General features: G+C 37.3%; 1 protein-coding gene across 1 annotated transcript; it reads right to left on the bottom strand.

The window, feature by feature from the left end:
- Window positions 1-1,584: 1,584 nt before the first annotated feature.
- On the bottom strand, window positions 1,585-21,831 carry LOC112056776 (zinc finger protein 626). Its single transcript, XM_052890319.1, has 13 exons — window positions 21,412-21,831; window positions 20,793-20,958; window positions 19,792-19,884; window positions 11,638-11,772; window positions 10,354-10,921; window positions 9,355-9,536; window positions 8,656-8,786; window positions 7,001-7,075; window positions 5,776-5,914; window positions 5,566-5,666; window positions 4,656-4,776; window positions 3,350-3,475; window positions 1,585-1,932 (listed from the first exon to the last, which is right to left on the bottom strand). The coding sequence occupies exons 1-13, from the start codon at window positions 21,498-21,500 to the stop codon at window positions 1,714-1,716; spliced, it is 2,145 nt and encodes a 714-aa protein (XP_052746279.1). The 5' UTR covers window positions 21,501-21,831; the 3' UTR covers window positions 1,585-1,713.
- Between the last annotated feature and the right edge of the window lie 1,752 nt (window positions 21,832-23,583).

Raw genomic sequence — 23,583 nt, 5'->3', positions numbered from 1 at the left:
GTTGGCTCTTGTCGCATATATGATACATTATCACATGATGATACTCACAAACATATGCCGCCACCTGTTCTGCTGGTTGGAGAAGTTCTTCCCGCAGACGGCGCACTCGAAGCGCGGGCGCGTCTCGTCATGTATCACCACATGGTTCATCAGGTTGGCTCTTGTCGCATATATGATACATTATCACATGATGATACTCACAAACATATGCCGCCACCTGTTCTGCTGGTTGGAGAAGTTCTTCCCGCAGACGGCGCACTCGAAGCGCGGGCGCGTCTCGTCATGTATCACCACATGGTTCATCAGGTTGGCTCTTGTCGCATATATGATACATTATCACATGATGATACTCACAAACATATGCCGCCACCTGTTCTGCTGGTTGGAGAAGTTCTTCCCGCAGACGGCGCACTCGAAGCGCGGGCGCGTCTCGTCATGTATCACCACATGGTTCATCAGGTTGGCTCTTGTCGCATATATGATACATTATCACATGATGATACTCACAAACATATGCCGCCACCTGTTCTGCTGGTTGGAGAAGTTCTTCCCGCAGACGGCGCACTCGAAGCGCGGGCGCGTCTCGTCATGTATCACCACATGGTTCATCAGGTTGGCTCTTGTCGCATATATGATACATTATCACATGATGATACTCACAAACATATGCCGCCACCTGTTCTGCTGGTTGGAGAAGTTCTTCCCGCAGACGGCGCACTCGAAGCGCGGGCGCGTCTCGTCATGTATCACCACATGGTTCATCAGGTTGGCTCTTGTCGCATATATGATACATTATCACATGATGATACTCACAAACATATGCCGCCACCTGTTCTGCTGGTTGGAGAAGTTCTTCCCGCAGACGGCGCACTCGAAGCGCGGGCGCGTCTCGTCATGTATCACCACATGGTTCATCAGGTTGGCTCTTGTCGCATATATGATACATTATCACATGATGATACTCACAAACATATGCCGCCACCTGTTCTGCTGGTTGGAGAAGTTCTTCCCGCAGACGGCGCACTCGAAGCGCGGGCGCGTCTCGTCATGTATCACCACATGGTTCATCAGGTTGGCTCTTGTCGCATATATGATACATTATCACATGATGATACTCACAAACATATGCCGCCACCTGTTCTGCTGGTTGGAGAAGTTCTTCCCGCAGACGGCGCACTCGAAGCGCGGGCGCGTCTCGTCATGTATCACCACATGGTTCATCAGGTTGGCTCTTGTCGCATATATGATACATTATCACATGATGATACTCACAAACATATGCCGCCACCTGTTCTGCTGGTTGGAGAAGTTCTTCCCGCAGACGGCGCACTCGAAGCGCGGGCGCGTCTCGTCATGTATCACCACATGGTTCATCAGGTTGGCTCTTGTCGCATATATGATACATTATCACATGATGATACTCACAAACATATGCCGCCACCTGTTCTGCTGGTTGGAGAAGTTCTTCCCGCAGACGGCGCACTCGAAGCGCGGGCGCGTCTCGTCATGTATCACCACATGGTTCATCAGGTTGGCTCTTGTCGCATATATGATACATTATCACATGATGATACTCACAAACATATGCCGCCACCTGTTCTGCTGGTTGGAGAAGTTCTTCCCGCAGACGGCGCACTCGAAGCGCGGGCGCGTCTCGTCATGTATCACCACATGGTTCATCAGGTTGGCTCTTGTCGCATATATGATACATTATCACATGATGATACTCACAAACATATGCCGCCACCTGTTCTGCTGGTTGGAGAAGTTCTTCCCGCAGACGGCGCACTCGAAGCGCGGGCGCGTCTCGTCATGTATCACCACATGGTTCATCAGGTTGGCCTTGAAGGCGAACCTCTTGTCGCACACGTCACACTTGAACTGCTTCTGTTCCGCGTGTATCGGCATGTGGTAGCGGAGATGCGCCATGCACTAAATACAAACAGATAAACAAAACAATTTGAGTTAGACAAAGAATTTATATTTATTTGATACACCTAAAAGTAAGAATGATCGTGTAGTAAAATTGAGATTATTCCATTATTTTAAACTGGTTTTAACCCACCATTGTTTTTTTTTTGTATAGTATATGATACAAACTAAGCTTTTTTTTTATTCTTTAAGCTGTTGTCATACATGAGTCACGGCCACAGCACCTACTATCTAATCATCTTGCATGGCTTTTTTAGAGAGTATAAATAAAAGTATTCGTTTTGAATTTATTTTTTACTTTTTAGTTATCGCTGGCTAGGTCTCTTAATCTGTTCATATTTTCAAGTTACTCATAATAAGCCCTTTCATTTGATACCCATATTGTAGAAATACATTAAAAAAAACTGAGTGGGCACTCCGACTCCTACGCGAATTGATCAAGCGGCCATCAACTGATCCAGTGGGTAACCGGGCGTTCGTAATACGGCGCCCGGCTTCAAGTATTGGTCAGATAGGCAATGAACTACTTACGGTCGAAGGGTCGCGAGTCGACCCAGGTTGGTTGACCCTAGCTGACGGGCGATATGAGTGTAATGTGTCTAATGTAGGTCGAGAATTGTCTATTTCAATGTGTCACTCCAGCCATTATGCACTTCAATGTTCAATTAGTTCTCCAAATTCACACGCCGTAACTTCGTCAATTTTTTTTTTTTTTTTAATTAGGCTACAACAATGTATCAACGCAACCAGAATGGTCATACGGAAACCAAAAAACACTAAATTCTCTGTCACGACTCAATAAAATGGTGTCGGCATGCAAGCGCCTGCGTGCGGCTCTCTGTAAGTGTGAGCTTCCGGTGCCCCACGCACACTTTGACAAGCCGCGCGTTCTTGGGTGGTCCGCCATCAGGGTGTTCCACCATCTTGGGTGGTCCGCCATTTTGGGTGGTCCGCCATATTGGATTTAGAATGACGTCGTTATCGTTCATTGTCATCCAAATTTAATGTGTATACAGAATTCAGCTCAATCGGTTGACATCTACTTCATTGAGTTCCTTACTATAGTTCTCGCTTGTGGCTCGAGCTGCAATATCGCCTCGACTGCATTTTCAACTACCGCACTTATATCTTTTTTTTTTTAAATAAAATAAATAAATATACTTAAACAATACACATCACTATCTATCCCCAAAGTAAGCATACAGAGTAGCTTGTGTTATGGGTGCTAAGATATTTGATATTATAATATTAATATACAATTATATTCTACATATAAATACTTATATAATGTATAAATACACACAGACACTGGAAAACACCCATGCTCATCACACAAATATTTTCCAGTTGTGGGAATCGAACCCAATCTCTTCTCAATCGAAATCATAATGTACTATTAATTAAAAACTAAACTCACCGTGAATATCTTCCCGCACAGTTCACACATAATTCTCGCTTTGGGGAACTTTGTGCGGTTTTTGTCCGGATGATATTTCTTGAAGTGCATCGCGTAACTTCTAGAGCCCTTCAGTTTGATGCCACACTGGGAACAAAAAAATATTTATTAAGGTCCTGTACACTTTTATTTATAACTTATAACCCGACTGTTTTCTAATTGCTTTCTACACTTCTGGACTGAGCTTGATTTCTTCTTTTCAGTTTTTTTATACTATTATTTTTCACAAATCCCTCGGGAACCATCCGGGATAAAAAGTAGCCTATGTGTTAATCCAGAGTAAAATCTATTTCCATACAAAATTTCAGCCAAATCGCTTCAGTAGTAGCGGCGTTAAAGAGTAACAAACATCCAAACATCCATACAAACTGTATGGTTTTGAATAGGGATGATGACAGTTTTTTAAATTGTATATAAATTAAGAGTATACTAATAGTAAAGCAATTTTGTAAAAGGAACAGGGTATCTGCGATCATTACTTTCGGAGCTACAGGGATTTAAAGGGTCAGATTTGCGGCGCTGCCGCGGATACCTGAAAAACGCCCCATACAAAATGGCTCGAAAAAATTACGTCATAGGCAATGTAATGATCGTTAGATTTGTATGCGCGTTCAAACAAAATTACTAATATCTTTGTTATTTGTGCGTTTATGTTTATAGTTCAAATATTAAAAAATGTCACATTTAATGTAAGGAAGCTAAAACTGTATGAATTTTCATCTAATTACGATAAAAAAAATTTAGTAGTTTTTGAAATTTTATAATCTCATTTATTTTGCAAATATCCAGACAATCTTTGCTTTTTATGTATAAATTAGTTAACATTGACCCTATTTACCCGAATGTATCATACAAATCAATATATTCAAACCTAGTCATCATCCCCATTATTAATTAAAGGAATTGTACCTCAAACGCCCCCGGCGTCGTGCGCTCCGGCTTCGCTCGTTTTCAATCCGGAATCTGGATGCAGCGGACATCCACGTCGTGCAAAACACCGGGATGATTGTTCAATTAGTTTCGCGAAAGTCAATTTAAATTCCACCAGTAATCACTCAAAAACTTCGACTTTTTCAATGCGCGGCGCGGCTAATTTTTTCGTGTCGCGGCCATCTTCTTTTTTCATGATTTAGCGTTTATAATATTAGTAGGATTATTTCCCAGATCTTTGACAGGACGGGAGTAAGGCTAATGGGGCGATAAGACTTCTTTTTCCATAGGTTTCCCTGACCGTCGGAAGATAAGTATACATATAGATATTCCTCACTTGCTCGCAGTCGACGGGACCGATGGGCTTGGGAGGAGCGGCCGGCTCACGCTTGGCAGGTTTGGCAGGCCGGGCCTGGTTGCGGCACACCTTCCTCACCGGGTAGTTCAGTTTGAATGTGCTGGAAACAATATGAATCTATATACGCATTTATATTAAAGCGATAGAAAATAAATAACACAAAAAAACGCCATTGGTTCGAATTTGATTTTAAAATTTACATTTTTGCAAATTCCCCTATAACTGTATACCAACAAACAAGTTAGAAATGACAAACTCCCGATGATGATGATGATGGTGATGATGATTATGATAACGGTGAAGATGATGATGATGATTATGATGACGATGACGATAGCGATGACGATGGTAATGGCGATGGTGGCGACGATGACGATGGTGATGGCGATGATAATGTCGATGACGATGATGATGATGAAGTGTATGCACTCGTCGCACACAGGACTAAACGGGTTCTGAATGTGATGGCGACGATGATGATAATATAAAGTAAAACAAAAGGTCTCACTTTTCGGTGGCATGTGATGATGATGTTGATGATGATGATGATGATGATGATGATGATGATGATGATGATGATGATGATGATGATGATGATGATGATGATGATGATGAGGATGATGATGATGATGATGATGAGGATGATGATGATGATGATGATGATGATGATGATGATGATGATGATGATGATGATAATGATGATGATGATGATGATGATGATGATGATGATGATGATGATGATGATGATGATGATGATGATGATGATGATGATGATGATGATGATGATGATGATGATGATGGTGATGATGATGATGATGATGATGATGATGATGATGATGATGATGATGATGATGATGATGATAATATAAAGTAAAACAAAAGGCCTCACTCTGCGGTGGCGTGTTTGGGGGACACCTTCATGTGCTGGTGGTAGGCGGCGTCGGACGCGAAGCGTATGTTGCACTCTTCGCACACTGGGCCCAGCGGGTTCTGGAAATAATGCACAGTGGACTGACTCAACGCTTGTATGGTTATGCGATCCTACACTACAAACTTTAACTCTTTATAATATTAGTACAGAAAAATCAATGCGACTAACCTGGATGTCGTCAAAACGGTGTTTCATATTGAGATGCATCCGCAGGCCGCGCTCGCCGATGAACGAGAACCCGCACAGCGTGCACACGAAGTCTGAAGGGTGCTTTATGCGCACGTGCGACATGTACGAAGTGCTCTTGCTGCAACAAACAACATCATCATCATCATCATCGACAACGTCATCGACATCGCCATCGTCATCGTCATCGCCATCGTCATTGCCATCGTCATCGTCATCATCTTCATCATCATCACCACGATCATCATGATCATCATCGTCATCATCATCACCACGATCATCATGATCATCATCGTCATCATCATCACCACGATCATCATGATCATCATCGTCATCATCATCACCACGATCATCATGATCATCATCGTCATCGTTATCGTCATCGCCGTCGTCATCGTCATTGCCATCATCGTCGATATCGTCATTGTCATTGTCATCGCCATCGTAACCGTCATCGCCATCGCCATCGCCATCGTCATCGTCATCACGATCATCAGTATTATTATGGGGGTATGGATGTCATCATCATCAACAGCCGATGGACGTCCACTGCTGGACATGGACCACTTGCATTGCGTGGACTTCCAACAATGATATTTTATACTATAGATAAGTTACGTGCCTACAAAATTATCGCAATAGGTGATCCGAATTTAGCTACTGAATGCACACATGCACAGTTTTACTAACATTATTGTTGGAAATAGTAGTCTGGGACGGATATGACGTCGCTCGATCTCGTGCTGACTCGTGCCGACGCTAGGTGGCACGACTTGTTTCCGTAAAGATAGAGAGTTAGAGAGGGGTAGCGACCAGGTCGCGGGAACAACTTGCGATATAAGGCGCTCGTCGTACGGTCGACTTCAGTATGCTCGTGGCATTCGAGCTTATTGTGTAATCCTTTATGGGTTACTTGGGATAGGCGGGGAGAGTGACTTGAGTGGAAAAGGGGAGTGTTTGTTAACAGTCAAAGGTGCCTTTGACTGTTAACAAACCTACACACAACGTTCACAAGTGCGTGACTCCACTCAATGTCATTCTCTGCCGTTATAGGGTCTTATTTTGGTTACAGTTTGATTTATTAATTAAGTTGTCTTGACAAATATTGTGAATCATAACCTTTGTTCGTCAATAGTTTTCTAAAAATTTATCTATAATATAGAGTCTGCTAAAAATTTATGTATCTGTGGATATAGATTACACTTACATAAATTCCTCGTCGCAATGGGGACATTTGTACTTCTTGCCGTCGTGCCATCTCTCGTGGGCTTTCGCGGAATTCCTGCAACCGATCACACAACGTTTGAGAGTGTATGGAACCGAACAAAGATTTTATATATACATGTCACTATACTATAGCCTTTCTTGATGAGTACTGTTTACCAACAAAGAAATTAGAAATGAAGGCAGGAAATGCATGTCATTTCATAACTTATTTATTTTAAATTATGTATGGTTTGTTTATAAAATGTTATACAAAATATATTAACCATATCTAATTGTTTTAAGCTTATTAATCAAATTTATTTTCATTAATTTAAAAACAAGTTCATTATAATTATTTTTAGGTGTGAAATGACTAGTGATTTTTACCCTCATTTTTAACTTGTTTGTTGGTAAACAGTACTTCACAAAGAAAGGCTGAAGTATAGACTCACTAGAGCAGGGGTTCCCAACCTATTACCCTATGCGTCTCCCTAAAGTTTACGCTAAAATACTACAATCTTACTTAAAAACTTATCCCAACTCAACTTCAATGGATAAAAAAAACAAACGATGAAAACTTTAATGGACTTTATTAATTGTGTACAATCTATACTAATATTATAAAGCTGAAGAGTTTGTTTGTTTGTTTGAACGCGCTAATCTCAGGAACTACTGGTCCGATTTGAAAAATTCTTTCAGTGTTAGATAGCCAATTTATCGAGGAAGGCTATATATTATCCCCGTACTCCTACGAAACCACGCGGCATCAGCTAGTGTATAATAATGACCATTAGTGAGAATATAGGGCCTGCATTTTATTAACCAATTTATCAATTCTAGGCTTCATGTTGGTCAGTGCTCAGCATAGATAATTTTCGTCATGAAATCTGTTTCTTTGTTTCGTTTTTATACCCATTTTTTATCTATTATTTATTGTATTTTATTTTGCATTATATTTTATCCAAAATTCAATTAAATCCATGTGAATTTTTTTTAAGCCGCTCGTCGCGCCCCCCTTTGGATCACTCTACGCCCCACAAGTGGGCCGCGCCCCACAGGTTGGGAACCCATGCACTAGAGCAGTGATTCCCAAAGTGGTCTATCGACCCCTAGTGGTCTATGACACGATAGTGGATCTTAACACATACACTGATAGTACCTATTTACTTACATCACACTATCTTTTATCTTTATTATTAAAGCATCAGGTTTATCCTTCTCACTAAAAATATTGCTTATGTTATTTTATTTATAGTTTATTTAATTGAATGTTACGTACATTTTACATAACAGATATAAAATTTGATTTTGAGTAGTTTTAATTTAAATTCAATTAATACATGTATTTTTATTTTAAGTTTTTAACACGAAACTTCACTACAGTTAGAAATTTACAGGAGATCAATATCATGTAAGTAGGGGGTCTACCCAACACGCCAAAACATGGCAAGGGGTCTATGACACAAAAAAGTTTGGGGAACTCTGGTTTAAAGCATGCTAGCAATTTTATTGTTAAGAGCATAGCATATAGCTTGTAAGAAATGTAAGGTTGTTGGTTAACCAAATAAAAAATAAAAAATAAAAATCATCCTACACCCCACAAGTGGGCCGCAACCCACGGGTTAGGAACCCATGGACTAGAACGTCCAAACTCACCTACTCCTGGTGACAAACGGACAGATAGTGCAGCTGTATCTCGCCGCATGGGTATTACCCAAGTGTTTGTTCACTCTGTACGGATTCTTAGTGTGGAGTCCACATATGGGACACGCGAATTGGCCGAATTTCTGTAAACAAAACAAAAAAAAATAATAATAGGGATGATGACAGTTTTTTAAATTGTATATAAATCAAGAGTATGCTAATAGTAAAGCAATTTTGTAAAAGTAACAGGGTATCTGCGATCATTACTTTCGGAGCTACAGGGATTTAAAAGGTCAGATTTGCGGATCCCTAAAAAACGCCCCATACAAAATGGCACGAATTAGTGACGTCGTATGCACTTAATGATCGCTAGATTTGTATGGGCGTTCAAACAAAATTACTAATATCTTTGTTATTTGTGCGTTTATGCTTATAGTTCATTTATTGAAAAATGACACATTTAATGTAAGGAAGCTAAAACTGTATGAATTTTCCTCTAATTACAGATTTTTAAAAAATTTTAAAAATTTTTAATCTTATTTATGTTGCAAATAACCAGACAATCTTTGCTTTTTATGTATAAATTAGTTAACATTGACCTTATTTACCCGAATTTATTATAAAAATTAATATATTCAAACCTAGTCATCATCACCGTTATGGGAAATACTCCCCAGCACCCTGTATATGTAGATGTTCATAACAACTCACATTAGTATGTTTGTCCATATGTCTATTGTAAGCGTTTATATCGCAGAAACCCTTGTAACACGTGGTGCATTTGAACGGAGAGTTCTTGTAGTTGGACGTCTCCTGTCTCTTCTGTATTTCAGCTATTTGCTCTTCGTGACTCAGTTCTGTCACTTTGAACAGTTTTAACTCCTCTTTGAAACCTGAAATATTAAAAAAAAACTTGAGAGGTTTCAACGGACACCCAGATAGAACGATTTTGGTTTACTCTTCTTTAACAAGATCCCCAAGACTGTGATGGACCTGCCAATGCATAGCTTTAAGCAATGTGTTAAGGAACGTTAACTTAGTCGAGGGTACTACAACATTGATGAGTTCCTTAATGATAAAGATACTTGGAGGCTATTGGACTATATGAAATTGTAATGTTGTCTTCAATTGTATATTATAATATTGTATGTTTTTATTTTCAACCGACTTCCAAAAAGGAGGAGGCTCTATGTTCGGCTGTATGTATGTTTTTTTTTATGTATGTCCAGCGATAATTTAAAAGAGCATTTTTAATTTCTTGCTGGTTTCTTCTCAGCAAAACCTGCCTTCCGAAAAGTGAAAGGTGCAGCAGGCCGCGACGTGAAAGATGCGCAGAATAGGTTGCGCACAAAAAAACTAACGCTGTCATTCGTTCATCGAATTTTACTGCCCCTATTTTTTTCATACCGGGGGTTATATATGAAAAATTGATTCTTAAGTAGTGCACTTCAAAAACTATATAAATAATTGATAATTGTTAGGAGGAGGATGAAAATTCACATTCCTTTCAATTTCTACACATCGAACCGGAACGCTAAATCACTTGGTAGTAGGTCTATGCCGGTAGGATAGTAACTAGCCAAGGCCAAAGCCTCCCACCAGCCAGATCTGGACCAATTAAGAAAACTTCAATCGGCCCAGACGGGGATCGATTTTTATGTATTGTAGGGACGTAACCGATCTATAGTATAAAATTATCATTCACTATACCTGGTTTCCTTCCCGGACGACCTCTAACTTCAGATTTCACACGTTTTTTCCCATCTTTTTTAACTTTCACCTTCACGTCTTTACTAAGTTTCTTTTTATTAATTTTACTAATCTTACTTTTACTACTTTTAATAATACTTGATAACTTCAAATTGTCATCCTCATCCATAAAATCTATATCAGCATCACAATTATCTACATTCGGGAATTCCACATCCGTGAAAACATCATTGTTTATGAAATCCTCTATATTGTCTCTGTCTATTTTTATTACTTCCACGCCTTTATTATCTGTCATATCTACATTGTCTATGTCATCTTCATCGCTATCAAAGTTTTCATTAGATAACTCCTCTTTAAGTCCATCGTCATTTTCAGTTTCTATTTTAACTTCAGTTGTAGTATCTACAGATATCACAATTTTCTCAATTTGTAGTGGATGCATTTGTTTTTCTTCTGTGTAGGTATAATTATAATCATAGTGGTCAGGCATGAATGTTTTCTTTCTTATGTTGGATGTTAATTTGTTTTCTTCTCTGTTTATTGTTTTTACATTTTGTGTTGATAACTGAAAAACATTAGATACACAATTTATCTTTTATATATAAAAGTGTATATGGTTCCGTTTAATATTTTAATCTTATCTTTCATATTTTAACCTCCGATGTAAAAAGAGGGGTGTCATAAGTTCGATGTATCTGTCTGTCTGTGGCACCATAGCTCCCAAATGGATGAAGCAATTTCAATTTTGTTTTTTTTTTGTACGAAATTATAAATTACAGTTCAATGTTTTAGTTGGTGTAAACAATCAATTCAGTTTCAGTTATGTGCATTTTAAGAAATTAAATATCACGTGTCTCAAACAGTGAAGGAAAACATCGCGAGGAAACCTACATACTAGATAATTTTCTCAATTCTCTGCGTGAGGTGCCATCATGGTGGATTATAGGCCTAGCCCTTCTCATTCTGAGCAGAGACTCAAGCTCAGCAGTGAGCAGTGAGCTGAATATGGTTTGATAACGTAACCAATCAATTTAATAAATCTCCAATTCTTCAACTAACTGGAATAAATATCTGTCAAAACTGTCAGCTGCTGTTGAAGGTTATATGTTCCATTTTTTTGCCCAGCCCGTTTATTTTATTAAATAGCTACAATTAAAGTGTATACTTTAATTGTGTTGCTTACAGTTATTGACTTATTTTTAAATTACTGGTCTTTCTAAAATTATGAACACCGGAAACGGTCAACAAATATATAAAATAAAAATACACATGAATACTTACCACATTGTGTCTCTCATATAGCTGCAGTAATAGGTTATGGGCCCTCACACTCTTGTCTCTGAATTTGTTACAACTGACCAATCTATGAGCACATTCTACACACAATTTAGGTGACAGCTTCAGCTTACTGCACAACTGTAATATATAGATAACAAATGAGAATATTTTATTTATTTTAATTCTTTATTACACACAAAAAAATAAAAATACAAAAAATACGAAAAATAAGATGCGCAAAGGCGGCTAAAAGCGATCTCCTCCAGACAACCTTGAATGTAATATTTAAGGAAATGAAAGCGTATAGTGCAATATAACATACCTATAGTAATTAAAGTATTAAAAATAATATACTAAATTAAACTACATACTAAATATACACAAATAAAATACATACAAGTACATCTAAATACATAATTAATAGAGATGCGCCGAGTAACGAGTACCGAGTTTTACTCGGTTCAATTTTTTTTCTACCGAGTACTCGGCCGAGTAACTCGGTTAAATCAAATTCCCATTTCGCGCGCGTAAACAAGTAATAATTCAATCCCAAATTGTTTTTTTCAAGTAGGCTTAGTTTACAAGCACTTTTGAAACGTCAAGTTTGACATTTGTAGTGACTCTACCACCAGCTCAGAAGGCGCAGTCTCCTCTTGAGAAGAGCGACGGGAAACTCAACAGTTGCTCTTTTAAATCTTTAATTTTAATTTCATTTAAATTTAATTGGGATGTAGTGTATGTATTTATAGTGGTGTTTGTCTCGAGCGTATACGTCATTAGGGCAGGCCGAAGAGAGGGGGCAGTCGGTGTCAGACCGTCGGACAGGTAGCCCGTGGTGGTGCGTAGGCGAGCCAAATAATCAGAAATACTACATTGGCGACGAGGTGAAAAAAAAAAAAAAAAAAGAAAAAAAAAACTGTAAGTAGTTATAATTATTATCCGTAAATTGTTGTGTTCTGTTACTTGGTAATTGGCAAAATCGCTTGCCCAGACTACGGACCCGGTTCTTGCCTGCCGGTCTGGTTTGCAGCGATTAAGCTTAAACTAAGTCGCTGTGTAGACTATGGTCTAGTTTACAGCGACTAAAAATAAAAAAAAAAGAAAGAAAATACGTAAAAAAAGTAAAATGAATACAGCAATGCGGTTAGTCAATTTTATTTTTGAAAAGGACAGAAGGTCGAAGTAATAATTATTCTTTTAATACTGTTGAATAAATTTAATGTTGTTTATCAAGACATTGTGTGATGATAGATAATCAAATGACATGGCATTTTATGAGTGTACAAGTGATAGACATGTCGTAGCGTGGCAATTTCGTTAAGTGGGCAAGTGATAAGTCAATAGCTAATTTAGTTACCTTCGCTGGATCAAGTAGTCCTTAAGCCGGGATAACATCCTGCAGGGATTCAGAGAGGGGATAGCTGGAACTGACTATCACTACACCTAAAGTAATTCAAATAGCTAAATTAGTTACCATCGTTGAGTCGAGCGATCCGTAAGCCGGGACAGTATCCCGCAGCGATTAGCTGGAATAGACATATTCCGTTTTGTGAAGTACGCCTTGCCGATTTGCCTGCTAGACTGTCAAGTTCACTATACCTAAGCTGGTACGGCCAGTACGGTAAGACAAAAGTTGTTGTGTTGTTTGCCAGTTGGAGTGACGGTCTTACATACATTACGTATTTACTAAATGACGTATACAGGAATTTAAATTTATTTATCGTCACATCAAGTATTACCCTCAAAATTAAAGTTTAATGGGTATCGATATTCGTTGCAGGTATCACATTGTACAAACTTTATGATAAGCGTTTGAATAAGCGATAGCCTTGTCTCAACGTTTTATGATGAGGAAGGCGGTATTCGTGAGCTTCAACGTTATTTAATGGTGGTGTTAAGAGTCCAGTATTACAGCGATAGCAAAACGGTGCTACAGTACACAATTAAGTGAAAATAATTAATTGAGTGAACAAATTAGTGATTAGGTAAATTGCTATTGTGTGCGTGTACATTACATTGACATAGCCGATTTCTGCTTGCTGGTCTGGCTTTTACTGATTACTGAAAAGTAGTAAAATTAATAAAATAAGGAGTCGGTGGTGCCATTTAACGGCGGTCAATCTCGTACTGATTTATTAATGTTTTATGTTTACTCCCAAAACATTTCAGCTAATACATTACAAACGTGATCTAAATCTAAGACCATGGTTGATGGTTTGTATAATTTGAAAAGGGATAGAAGTGATAAACGTTAAATGGTCAAATGTAACTTTTACGATGTTTTACATAATTTTGGTGTTTATTAAACGTGAGCATAATAAATAATAAATACTCTTGGGAAGTATTACCCAAGTTACATTGTGTGATGTTTAATTACAACCAACATGACAATAACAATGCATTCGTCTTCGTCTGTTGATACAGCTTGGTGTTCTGTGTCAAGCGCATAAGTCGCCCGCGTCTATAAACATTGGCATACTGCAATTTGCGCACGGGTTTGTGCGTGAATTGAATCTATCGTGTGAAGTGTGATAACAAAATGTTGTGGGTGCGGCGTGCAAATGGATATGTAAAAAAAAAAAAAATTAAATTACATGTTACAGAAGGTGGGAGAAGTAAAATAATATTTTCACTGTACACAAATTTATTCGATAACAATTTCAGCATAGCTTCCGCTATAATGTTAATATTACACGCTGATGGTATCAATGAATCTGCTAAACAACCCTCTATTTTATAATATTTGCAAAGTTAGTGTCTACTGTTGGTAGCACGAATATGTTAACAATACAAGTACGTTTTAATACTAGTTCCGGAGTATTATTATACAAACCAAACGTTATAATTCTATCTAAAACACATTAATAATTAAAAGATATTTATAACGATCGTAAAATAATATTAAAATATCGAAACACAAAGTTGAGAAATTAAATACAAACTAAATCATGACGTGACGTCATAGTTGTCAAGAGTAAAATAACCAATGATGAATTTATATCATGTAAAATAAATAATTATATTTATATCAATAATTAATAATAACCTCTCCACTGTTCGGATTGATAATCATTGTTACTTAATTATAACCGTGTATAGATAGACTGTAGTATGAATTAAATAATACGGTGCCAGCCAGTACGGTGACTGCAGGGCGGTATAGTCTGCATGTCCAGTAGTATGTGATCAGTCTGCAGTATTTACTATACAGTGTTCAAAAAAAAAAAAAAAAAACAATGCAGGTATGGCTGATCGCTAAGTCGTGCAGTTCATGTATAATATGAAAGCAGCATTGCTGGTCGTTAAATCGACAACATACAAGCAGCACAGCTGGTCGTTAAATCGACAACCTGGAAGCAGCATTGCTGGTCGTTAAATCAACAACATACAAGCAGCATAGCTGGTCGTTAAATCGACAACATACAAGCAGCACAGCTGGTCGTTAAATCGACAACCTGGAAGCAGCATTGCTGGTCGTTAAATCAACAACATACAAGCAGCATAGCTGGTCGTTAAATCGACAACATACAAGCAGCACAGCTGGTCGTTAAATCGACAACCTGGAAGCAGCATTGCTGGTCGTTAAATCGACAACCTGAAAGCAGTGTAGATGGTCGTTAAATTGACGACCTACTAGCAGCATAGCTGGTCGTTAAATCGACAATCTAGAAGCAGCATAGCTGATCGTTAAATCGATAAACTTTTTAATTTCAGATTCTGCGCTAATATGGCCCGACTTACGCTGGAAAAGTTTGTATGTGAAGGGGATACTACATCCCTTCCTTGGTTGTTGTAGTTGTGTCGTGGTTAAAGGGGTCACTCCACTGCGTCGTTGGTGTTGGTCGTGAGTATGACATGGGCTATGCTGTGATAGAAGGGGACGTTCAACTTGTGGTTAAGGTGGTTAAGTGTTGTGAACGCAAAATGGTGTAAAGGATCTCGTAGTAAGAGACCATTCTGAACGAATGTGGACATGGAGATGTCACTAAGAGTTGCTGTTCGATGGTGAGGTGGTGCAGAATTGTTCTGTCATCATGCTTGTGACACTCAAATAATAATTATTTGTCTTTGTATTAGGGTATTAATACTAAATCACTGTGTTAGTTTGAAGTTATAAATAGCCAAGGAACATCCGAAGTCAGACGGCGTGTTATGTGAGCGACATTGAGGGAGTCGCTAAAAGTTTTAGTTGTTTTACATTTGAGTTATTTAGTATCATTCGATTAAAGATTTGTTGTTGAACGTTGAATTGAAATTTGTTGTCGTTTTACCCTTATGTGTGTATTTGATAGACTTGTTAATTGATCAAGCAGTTGCCATTGTTTAACCTGCAAGTTTGTACAACTTGATGAAATTTAGTTTTCTTATTTTCAAAGGGTTTTTATGATGGTGCTTGCAATGCGTTGTGAAGTGAAATTGCACAGGATCATCATTTGGTCGGATTACAACAAGCTTTAATTATTGATTAGTCATTTTGCAATGTAGGTTGGTGGAAATACTTTCATCAAGACCTAGCGCAGTTAAGTTTAAGTTTTGACGCAATTTAACTATGTATAGGTGCATGATTGAGTTTAGCAGGTGTTAGCAGTGGACTGTGAATGGCAGGCAGAACAGTCCTATATATATATATTAGAATGAGAAACAATAGCCATTGGTTCGAAGTCAAACAACATTGAGGCTAACAACGAATGAGCGGGTCAGCGTAAGTTTCAATTTTACAAAACTATTTGTTACAATTAAATATTATAACAAAGTAAGAGCATTGCGGCAAAGTTAGAATTATCTGTCAATTATTGTGACAGCTTTCGACGGGTACTTAATAATACTGATGAAAACTGACATTTGTGACAGGTTCAACCAAACGAATGTTCGAAATATCATCAGCTTTGTTTTATATGTTGTCTTCTGCACCAAAAAATTACAGAAATATAGTCAAAATGTAAGATTTTGCACCGCTATGTAAAAAAAAAAAAAGAAGAGAGAGAGAGAGAGAGAGAGAGAGGGAAACTGTTGAGTTCTCTGTCATCATTGCTTCCAAAGTAATAGTATTAGAAGTGCCGTCCAGTGTATTGATAAATCTGACTGCATTAGTGTCACTTGTGGAGCAGGGTTCAATTTGTGGTCGATCCTACGATGCTTACAGACTTTCTTAAGAGTGTCATCTGTAATACGGAAATTAGTAAAAACAAAAGGTTCTTACAATGTTTGAGGGTGACTTACTAATAAAGCTATAAAATAGCGATTGCACAAATACAGATTATACCAGTGTACAATTTATTTAAGCATAATAAGTTGTGTGAACTCTCGGTGAACTTGGAAACGTCAGCAATACAAATAAACTAATTTTCAACAGTCTACCACACACGTCATTTATGCAACAAAAGTGTATTGAATTTGAATAAGGAACTCTTAAAGTATAAAACTGTCATCTGGTTTAAAAAAGTTGAGGTCCTACACAGCTTTTGCCTTAACTGGAACTATGTGGTACGGACATCTCTAAAACCAAACAAAAGGATGTTCTTATTTTGTGATGTTAGTAAACATACTGAAATTGTTACTTATGCCTGGTTGATAGTTACGTTCCGTTATGCGAAAATCACTATCTTAGCGATGTCTCATAATGCTCAACAGACTATTTAAGGCGGTGATGTACACAAGGATAACAAACTAAGCCTAAATTATAATCCTGTCTTCCATACCGTAGAGAAAAGTATTAGCGGAGATATTGAAGTTCGCAATGATTTAACGGGACAAATATCAAGAAGAAATGTAGTTCATTTAAAAAGAATTGAGGGACAGTGGCAAGTTCTAAATGACAAAGAGAAGGAAGTAGAGCATACAGAAGATAGAAATAATGGAAATAAGGAAGATAAGCAGGGTATGGTATCAGATTAAAATCAATATGTATGTGATTATTATGAAAATAATTATGAAAAGCATTTATAGCTGATTATTAAAATCTAAATGGAAATAAGGAAGATAAGCGGAGTATGGTAACAAATTAAAATAAATATGTATGTGATTGTTGTGAAAATAATTATGAAATAAATTTATAGCTGATTATTGAATCTAAGTTTATCAAACAAACAAAATGAGTAGATGTGTAGAAGTGCAGAGTTTATGATATCAAATTATAATGTTACAGAGTTAATAAGGATCACTGCTGTACAGACCTAGTGGTTTAATTATCATGGAATACAATTATACATACAAAGATCAAATATATTAAAATAAGGAAGGGATGTAGTGTATGTATTTATAGTGGTGTTTGTCTCGAGCGTATACGTCATTAGGGCAGGCCGAAGAGAGGGGGCAGTCCATAGAGTACATTGAATATAGGGTATAGAGTCCTCAGATGCCATCTCCGCTTAGCGCCATCATGTGAGCAGATAGAGAACTACACCAATTATAATATATACCCATAAGTATAAAATGAGCGTCGAATTACGTATATAAACCTATATCCATATAGACATAAACATAATGTTTACCTACTAGTATTAACTGTTCTTTAATTCTATTATTTTATTTAGGAATTCGGATACAAATAATAAAAACACAAATGGGATACATATAATTATTTATTGTTTCTCCTTTTGTGAACATAAACAACTCCGTCTCTTTGAATAGAGTCATCTTCGTCAAAACCTCTAGTGGTACCCCTTAACAATATATTTGTTGGCTTACACCAATTAAATGTAAAAAATCTGCACGAAAAAATAAAAAAAGAACTCTACTAAATCTCAAGACAAGACATATAACAGAGTTCTCGGAATCCAAAGTAAAGCACAGGTCAAAACGATTTATAACAGTCACCAAAATCCATAATAAAAGCCAGGTCGTCGGGAAAAATCAACGCAAAAAAACACCATGAAGAAAGCAGAAGAAATAAAACCGTTTCGTCTACAAAATTAAACAAAATGTCACAAGCCGCACAAGGTTATAATTTTTTTTTAATACTTGGCTTAAGATTACCTCAGAATCCTGCTGGTCAAAGTGCCTTAAAGCGCCATCTAGTGAGCAAATAGGGAATTAAGGAGGCATAAGCAATTTGTACTGAGGTCGTAATGTACACACTGAATACACCCTGGGGCAGTCGGTGTCAGACCGTCGGACAGGTAGCCCGTGGTGGTGCGTAGGCGAGCCAAATAATCAGAAATACTACATGGGATTTTCAAAGATTTCCTAAATTATTAATAATTACTTTTTGATTAACACTGTTGTTTTATTTATATCTACCTAAATAATGCTTTTCTTAAACAAGGTATACTTGGCATTCACCGACCGAGTTATTCGGCCGAGTACGAGTATCAAAAAATACCGCCGAGTACGCCGAGTACCGAGTATCAACCGAGTACTCGGCCCATCTCTAATAATTAATATATAAATACACCTACATACATAATTATAGAAATACATAATAAATAAACAGAACTACTTAAATAAAAGTTATTATAGTATAGTTGATAAGTAGTAATTTTTAACACGATCTTTGAAGATGCTTAGAAGTGGACTATCTTATGTCACTTGGTAGGTCTGAATTTACAAATGAGAATAAGTATGCGGTTTCACCCTCAGACTAATTACATAAGAACTTGCCCTCGCTAGACGTTACTTTTCTGTCAAAGTATATGATCAATGATCTAATGCGATTATTAAAACTGATTCTATAGTATTAATGTAGATAGATTGTATAAACATGTTAGACTGTGACAGATTAATATGTTTATACAATCTATCTACATTAATACTAAGAGATAAGGTTTTTTTTTGTTAATAATTGATTTTACATAAATTTGTTGCCAGAGTTAAATTTTGAAATACAAATTATGAAAAAAAGATTCTGACAAATTGATAACCTCCTCTTTTTTTTGAAGTCGGTTAAAAATGTTTGTATATGCGCATGTCAAGGAAACGTGTGACAGTTGGGTTTTTTATTATATATACAGCTTCACCACGCTGCTTGTGAAGACCCATTCTGGATCATTCTTTATTCTGTGGATTGCGATCTTATACTTTTAAGAGAGGCGTAAAGTCTAGCTAGGCAGCTCCTATGCCAAATGGTCTGAGGTTACACAAGACAATGTTTTGATTGAATTGAATGACAAGACAAAAATGTATTGATGTGAAATAAATGATTTTAATATAACAACTCACAGATATTCCAGTTACATTGTAGTATGCTTCAGATAAATTATATTTGGCTAGTGGATACAGCTTGGTGTCTGTGTCAAGGCATATGATGCACACCTGGAAAAAAATATATACATTTATTTAAAGTTTTTGTTTTTAAATAAAACAATCACACCCACTCACACAAACACACTCACACAATACACAAATACAGTCTCTTCTTTAATTTCAGGATTTAAAAAAATCCTCAATTGAAATTGGATAGTCTAGACTCATACAGCCCGAAGAACCACCCTTTGACTTGAAGCTGTTATACTCCGCGCCACAAAACAAGTCCCAAGACACGTCGCTAATTGTCATTTGTCATAATTATTGTACAATGTACACAACAGCTGAAGAATTTGTTTGTTTGATTGAACGTGCTAATCTCAGGAACTACTGGTCCAATTTGACAAATTCACATATCAGAGTAGGCTTAAAAGAAAGCACATTATTTAACCCTAATCTAATATATAAAATTCTTGTGTCACAGTTTTCGTTGCCCTCCGAAATGGCTTGACCGATTTTGATGAAATATTTTTTGTTTATCCGGTATTTATGAGAATAGGCCAACATCTATTTTTCAAACCCTAGGGGTAGGGTAAAAGTAGGGTATGACTAGGGTAGGGGTAGGGTTGAGGTACGGAGATACACTGTATAGGTAATGTAGGGATAGAGAAGAAGTGCATCATAAGTCAAAGCGAAGCTTGAGCGGGTCCACTAGTAACCTATAAAAATAATTAGGGGATATTCGCACTGGGGAATACACTCGAAAAGCGCAGTTATCACAGAACACATCTGCTTATAGTTATTTTACTGATGGCAGATTAACCCAGTTGAAAAAAAAAAAAAAATTGAAAACATTTCAGTGTTAGATAGCCCAGCGCAGTACTTTTGTGTGTGTTTGACTATAATTTATTCCTGTATTCTCCCAGGAACTATGTGGGTGAAACAGCAGGGCGTCAGCTTGTAAAATAATAAATCACCTGCACTACAGACGGCAGCGCATCGCTCTTCAGCCTCTGGGTGCCCATCACAAAGTCATCATGATGGAAGTGTTCGGAGCATACCATTGCTGGCTCCAACAGCTGACTCTCCTCCATACCCAGGGAGACCAGCCACGAGTATTTGAGCCACTGTATAGTTGGGAACCTGTAATAATGTTCAATATTTTGTTATGTATTATAATACTAGCGGACGCCCGCAACTTCGTCCGCGTGGAATTTAGTTTTTCACAAATCCCTCAGAAACTATGGATTTTTTCGGGATAAAAAGTAACCTATGTGTTAATCCAGAGTAAAATCTATTTCCATTCCAAATTTCAGCTAAATCGCTATTTACCCGAATGTATCATAAAAATCAATATATTCAAACCTATATAGTCATGATCCCTATTAAATTTCAGCTTGGCTGTCCCATGAAGAAATGCATGCTTGTACTTTTTCATGATTTTTAAGGCTTTTGCATTATGTTATAAATTTTTTCCTTTAACTAATTCTTACAGCCATAAGTTCCCTTTAAGTTCACAGTATTTTTTTCTCAAAAAAAAAAAACTATGAAGGTTTAAAGTACTGATTTTTTTTTATAGAAGCAATAGCTACTTACCCATGATATGTGATTTCTAGTGATTTAGGATTTGTTTTTAAAAGTTTATTTTCTCTAGAGTTCTCACAGAGAGGTACACTGCACCACATTTTAAATGTTTCTATCCATTTTCAAGATATCAAACTTTCATTTCACTATTTACCCAAAGTTTTTCTATACAACAAAGTATTCCTCATAATATAGAACTTGTTGGTCAGAGGGCTCTAAGCTTAGGAGTAATCCTTTTATAACAGTGACTTGAAATAACCACTGGTATATATCTATGCTATAAAACCATTGCTGAAAAGTGCTTATTGTTAAGTTAGGGCTTGTGTTAAAACATTGAATACATTTGAATTGTACATCGGTACATCGAATAATTAAAGAATTAAAACTTTATTTTGATTTTTGAGGTTTGAGACTGTTTGAGACTGTCAAGTTTGAGTCAATTTAAGTTTTTTTTTTTTTAAACACACGAATTTTTGACAGTCAAAATGTCAAAATTGACAAACGAAACAGACAAATATATTTTTATTAGCGGATCGGAGGTTGTGGATTCTAGACAAAGACTATAATTTTGTGGTATAGCCGTAGACCCATAGATATATAACTGTAATTGTATTCTATGGTCTATGCGTAGACCAAAATTGTACCAGCTGACCAGTGTTGCCAGAAGGTTACTTTTGTAACCTTTTAGGTGATTTTTTGACTGCATTGGTAACTTTTAGGTTACATTAATAAAAAGGTTACTTTTACGTGATATTTCGGAATTTTTAGAATTAACTTACAATTTCGTATATCTAAAACAGAACGGTCGTTAAATCAAGAAATGCGGACAAATGCTCAAGAACTCATCGATGTTTCTGTGTCAATCTCACTATAAATGAAGACGTTACAATTGACGTTGCGAAATAAGCAAGTTGCAGTTCATTCACATTGAATTTCTTAAAAAAATCAAGTATGAATTTAAGAAATTAACGTCTATTGTTTTTTAAATCCTTGCTCTTTAATTGTATTTTTCTTATCCCATAAGTAAAAGGCAAACAATCAGGGCCTTACTTAAGATGATTCTATTTACGAGTAAAATCTCCTTCGGTTTGTAGTAATTTAATACTTGGCTAGTATTCGTAACAGACAGATATTAAAAAAAAAAAAAAAGTGTGTCAGCTCCGTCGCACGAATGGAGTTTACTCTTTTCAATAGCAACGCCTGAAAAGTGAAAGGTGCGCAACCGAGGTGCAGCGCTGCATGCGCGCCCGCCAACAGCGTGCACGTGCGTGCGGACGCGCTAGGCATGTGCACGCTATGGCGGCTACGTACGGTGAAAGGTGCGCAGAATAGGTTGCGCACAAAAAACGTACCGAGGGGTATAAATGAAAAATCGATTGTTAAGGAGTAAACTCCAATAAGTTATGAAATGACATGCGTTACGTTTTTTGTGCGCAACCTATTCTGCGCACCTTTCACCGTGCGCTGTGCCGCCAACAACTTGCACATCGCACCCATGTGCACGCTGTAGGCGGGTGCGCACGCCGCGGCCTGCTGCACCTCGGTTGCGCACCTTTCACTTATAAGGCGCGAGTATTGAGACGTGCTTCGAGCTAACTTTTTGTTTTTTTTTAACATACACACTTTTTTTTGTTGGTAAACAGTGCACATCGAGTAGGGCTTTAGTAATACTTATGTTAAAGAAGACTAAATGTATAGAATTGTAAAATAACTAATAGACTTTATAATATACTTCACATTATATATTTTACTCTTACAATGATATAATCATTAAACAAACAAGCCCAATAACATATAGTATATAGGTATAGTCGCCTATACAGCATACCCTATGTACGTCTCAATACACTCACAGCTAAATTAGAAAGTTGCGCACTAAAGGTGCGCACCAAAAACGTGACACTTTTTCGTTAGTTCAGTTGGTTTTACCCCTCGGATTTTTCTCATACCGGGCGCCTTATATATAAAAAATCGATTCTTAAGGAGTAAACTCCAAAAAAACAAAATTACTTTAGCCCCCAGAGGCTGAAATGGTGGTTTAGCCATGCTGTGGAACGCAAAAAGCAAGAGTAGTAGTAGTCAGAAGGTTACTTTTTCACAAAAAGGTTCCTTTTTTTAATACTTCGGGTAACTTCTCATAAGATCCAACTGGCAACACTGCAGCTGACAGGAAATTGTTTTGTT

This window comes from Bicyclus anynana, chromosome 27 (genome assembly GCF_947172395.1).
Source record: "Bicyclus anynana chromosome 27, ilBicAnyn1.1, whole genome shotgun sequence".
NCBI classification, from domain to species: Eukaryota; Metazoa; Arthropoda; class Insecta; order Lepidoptera; family Nymphalidae; genus Bicyclus; species Bicyclus anynana.
Note: the sequence above shows the minus strand (reverse complement) of the source record. Positions and strands in the feature narration are given on the sequence as shown.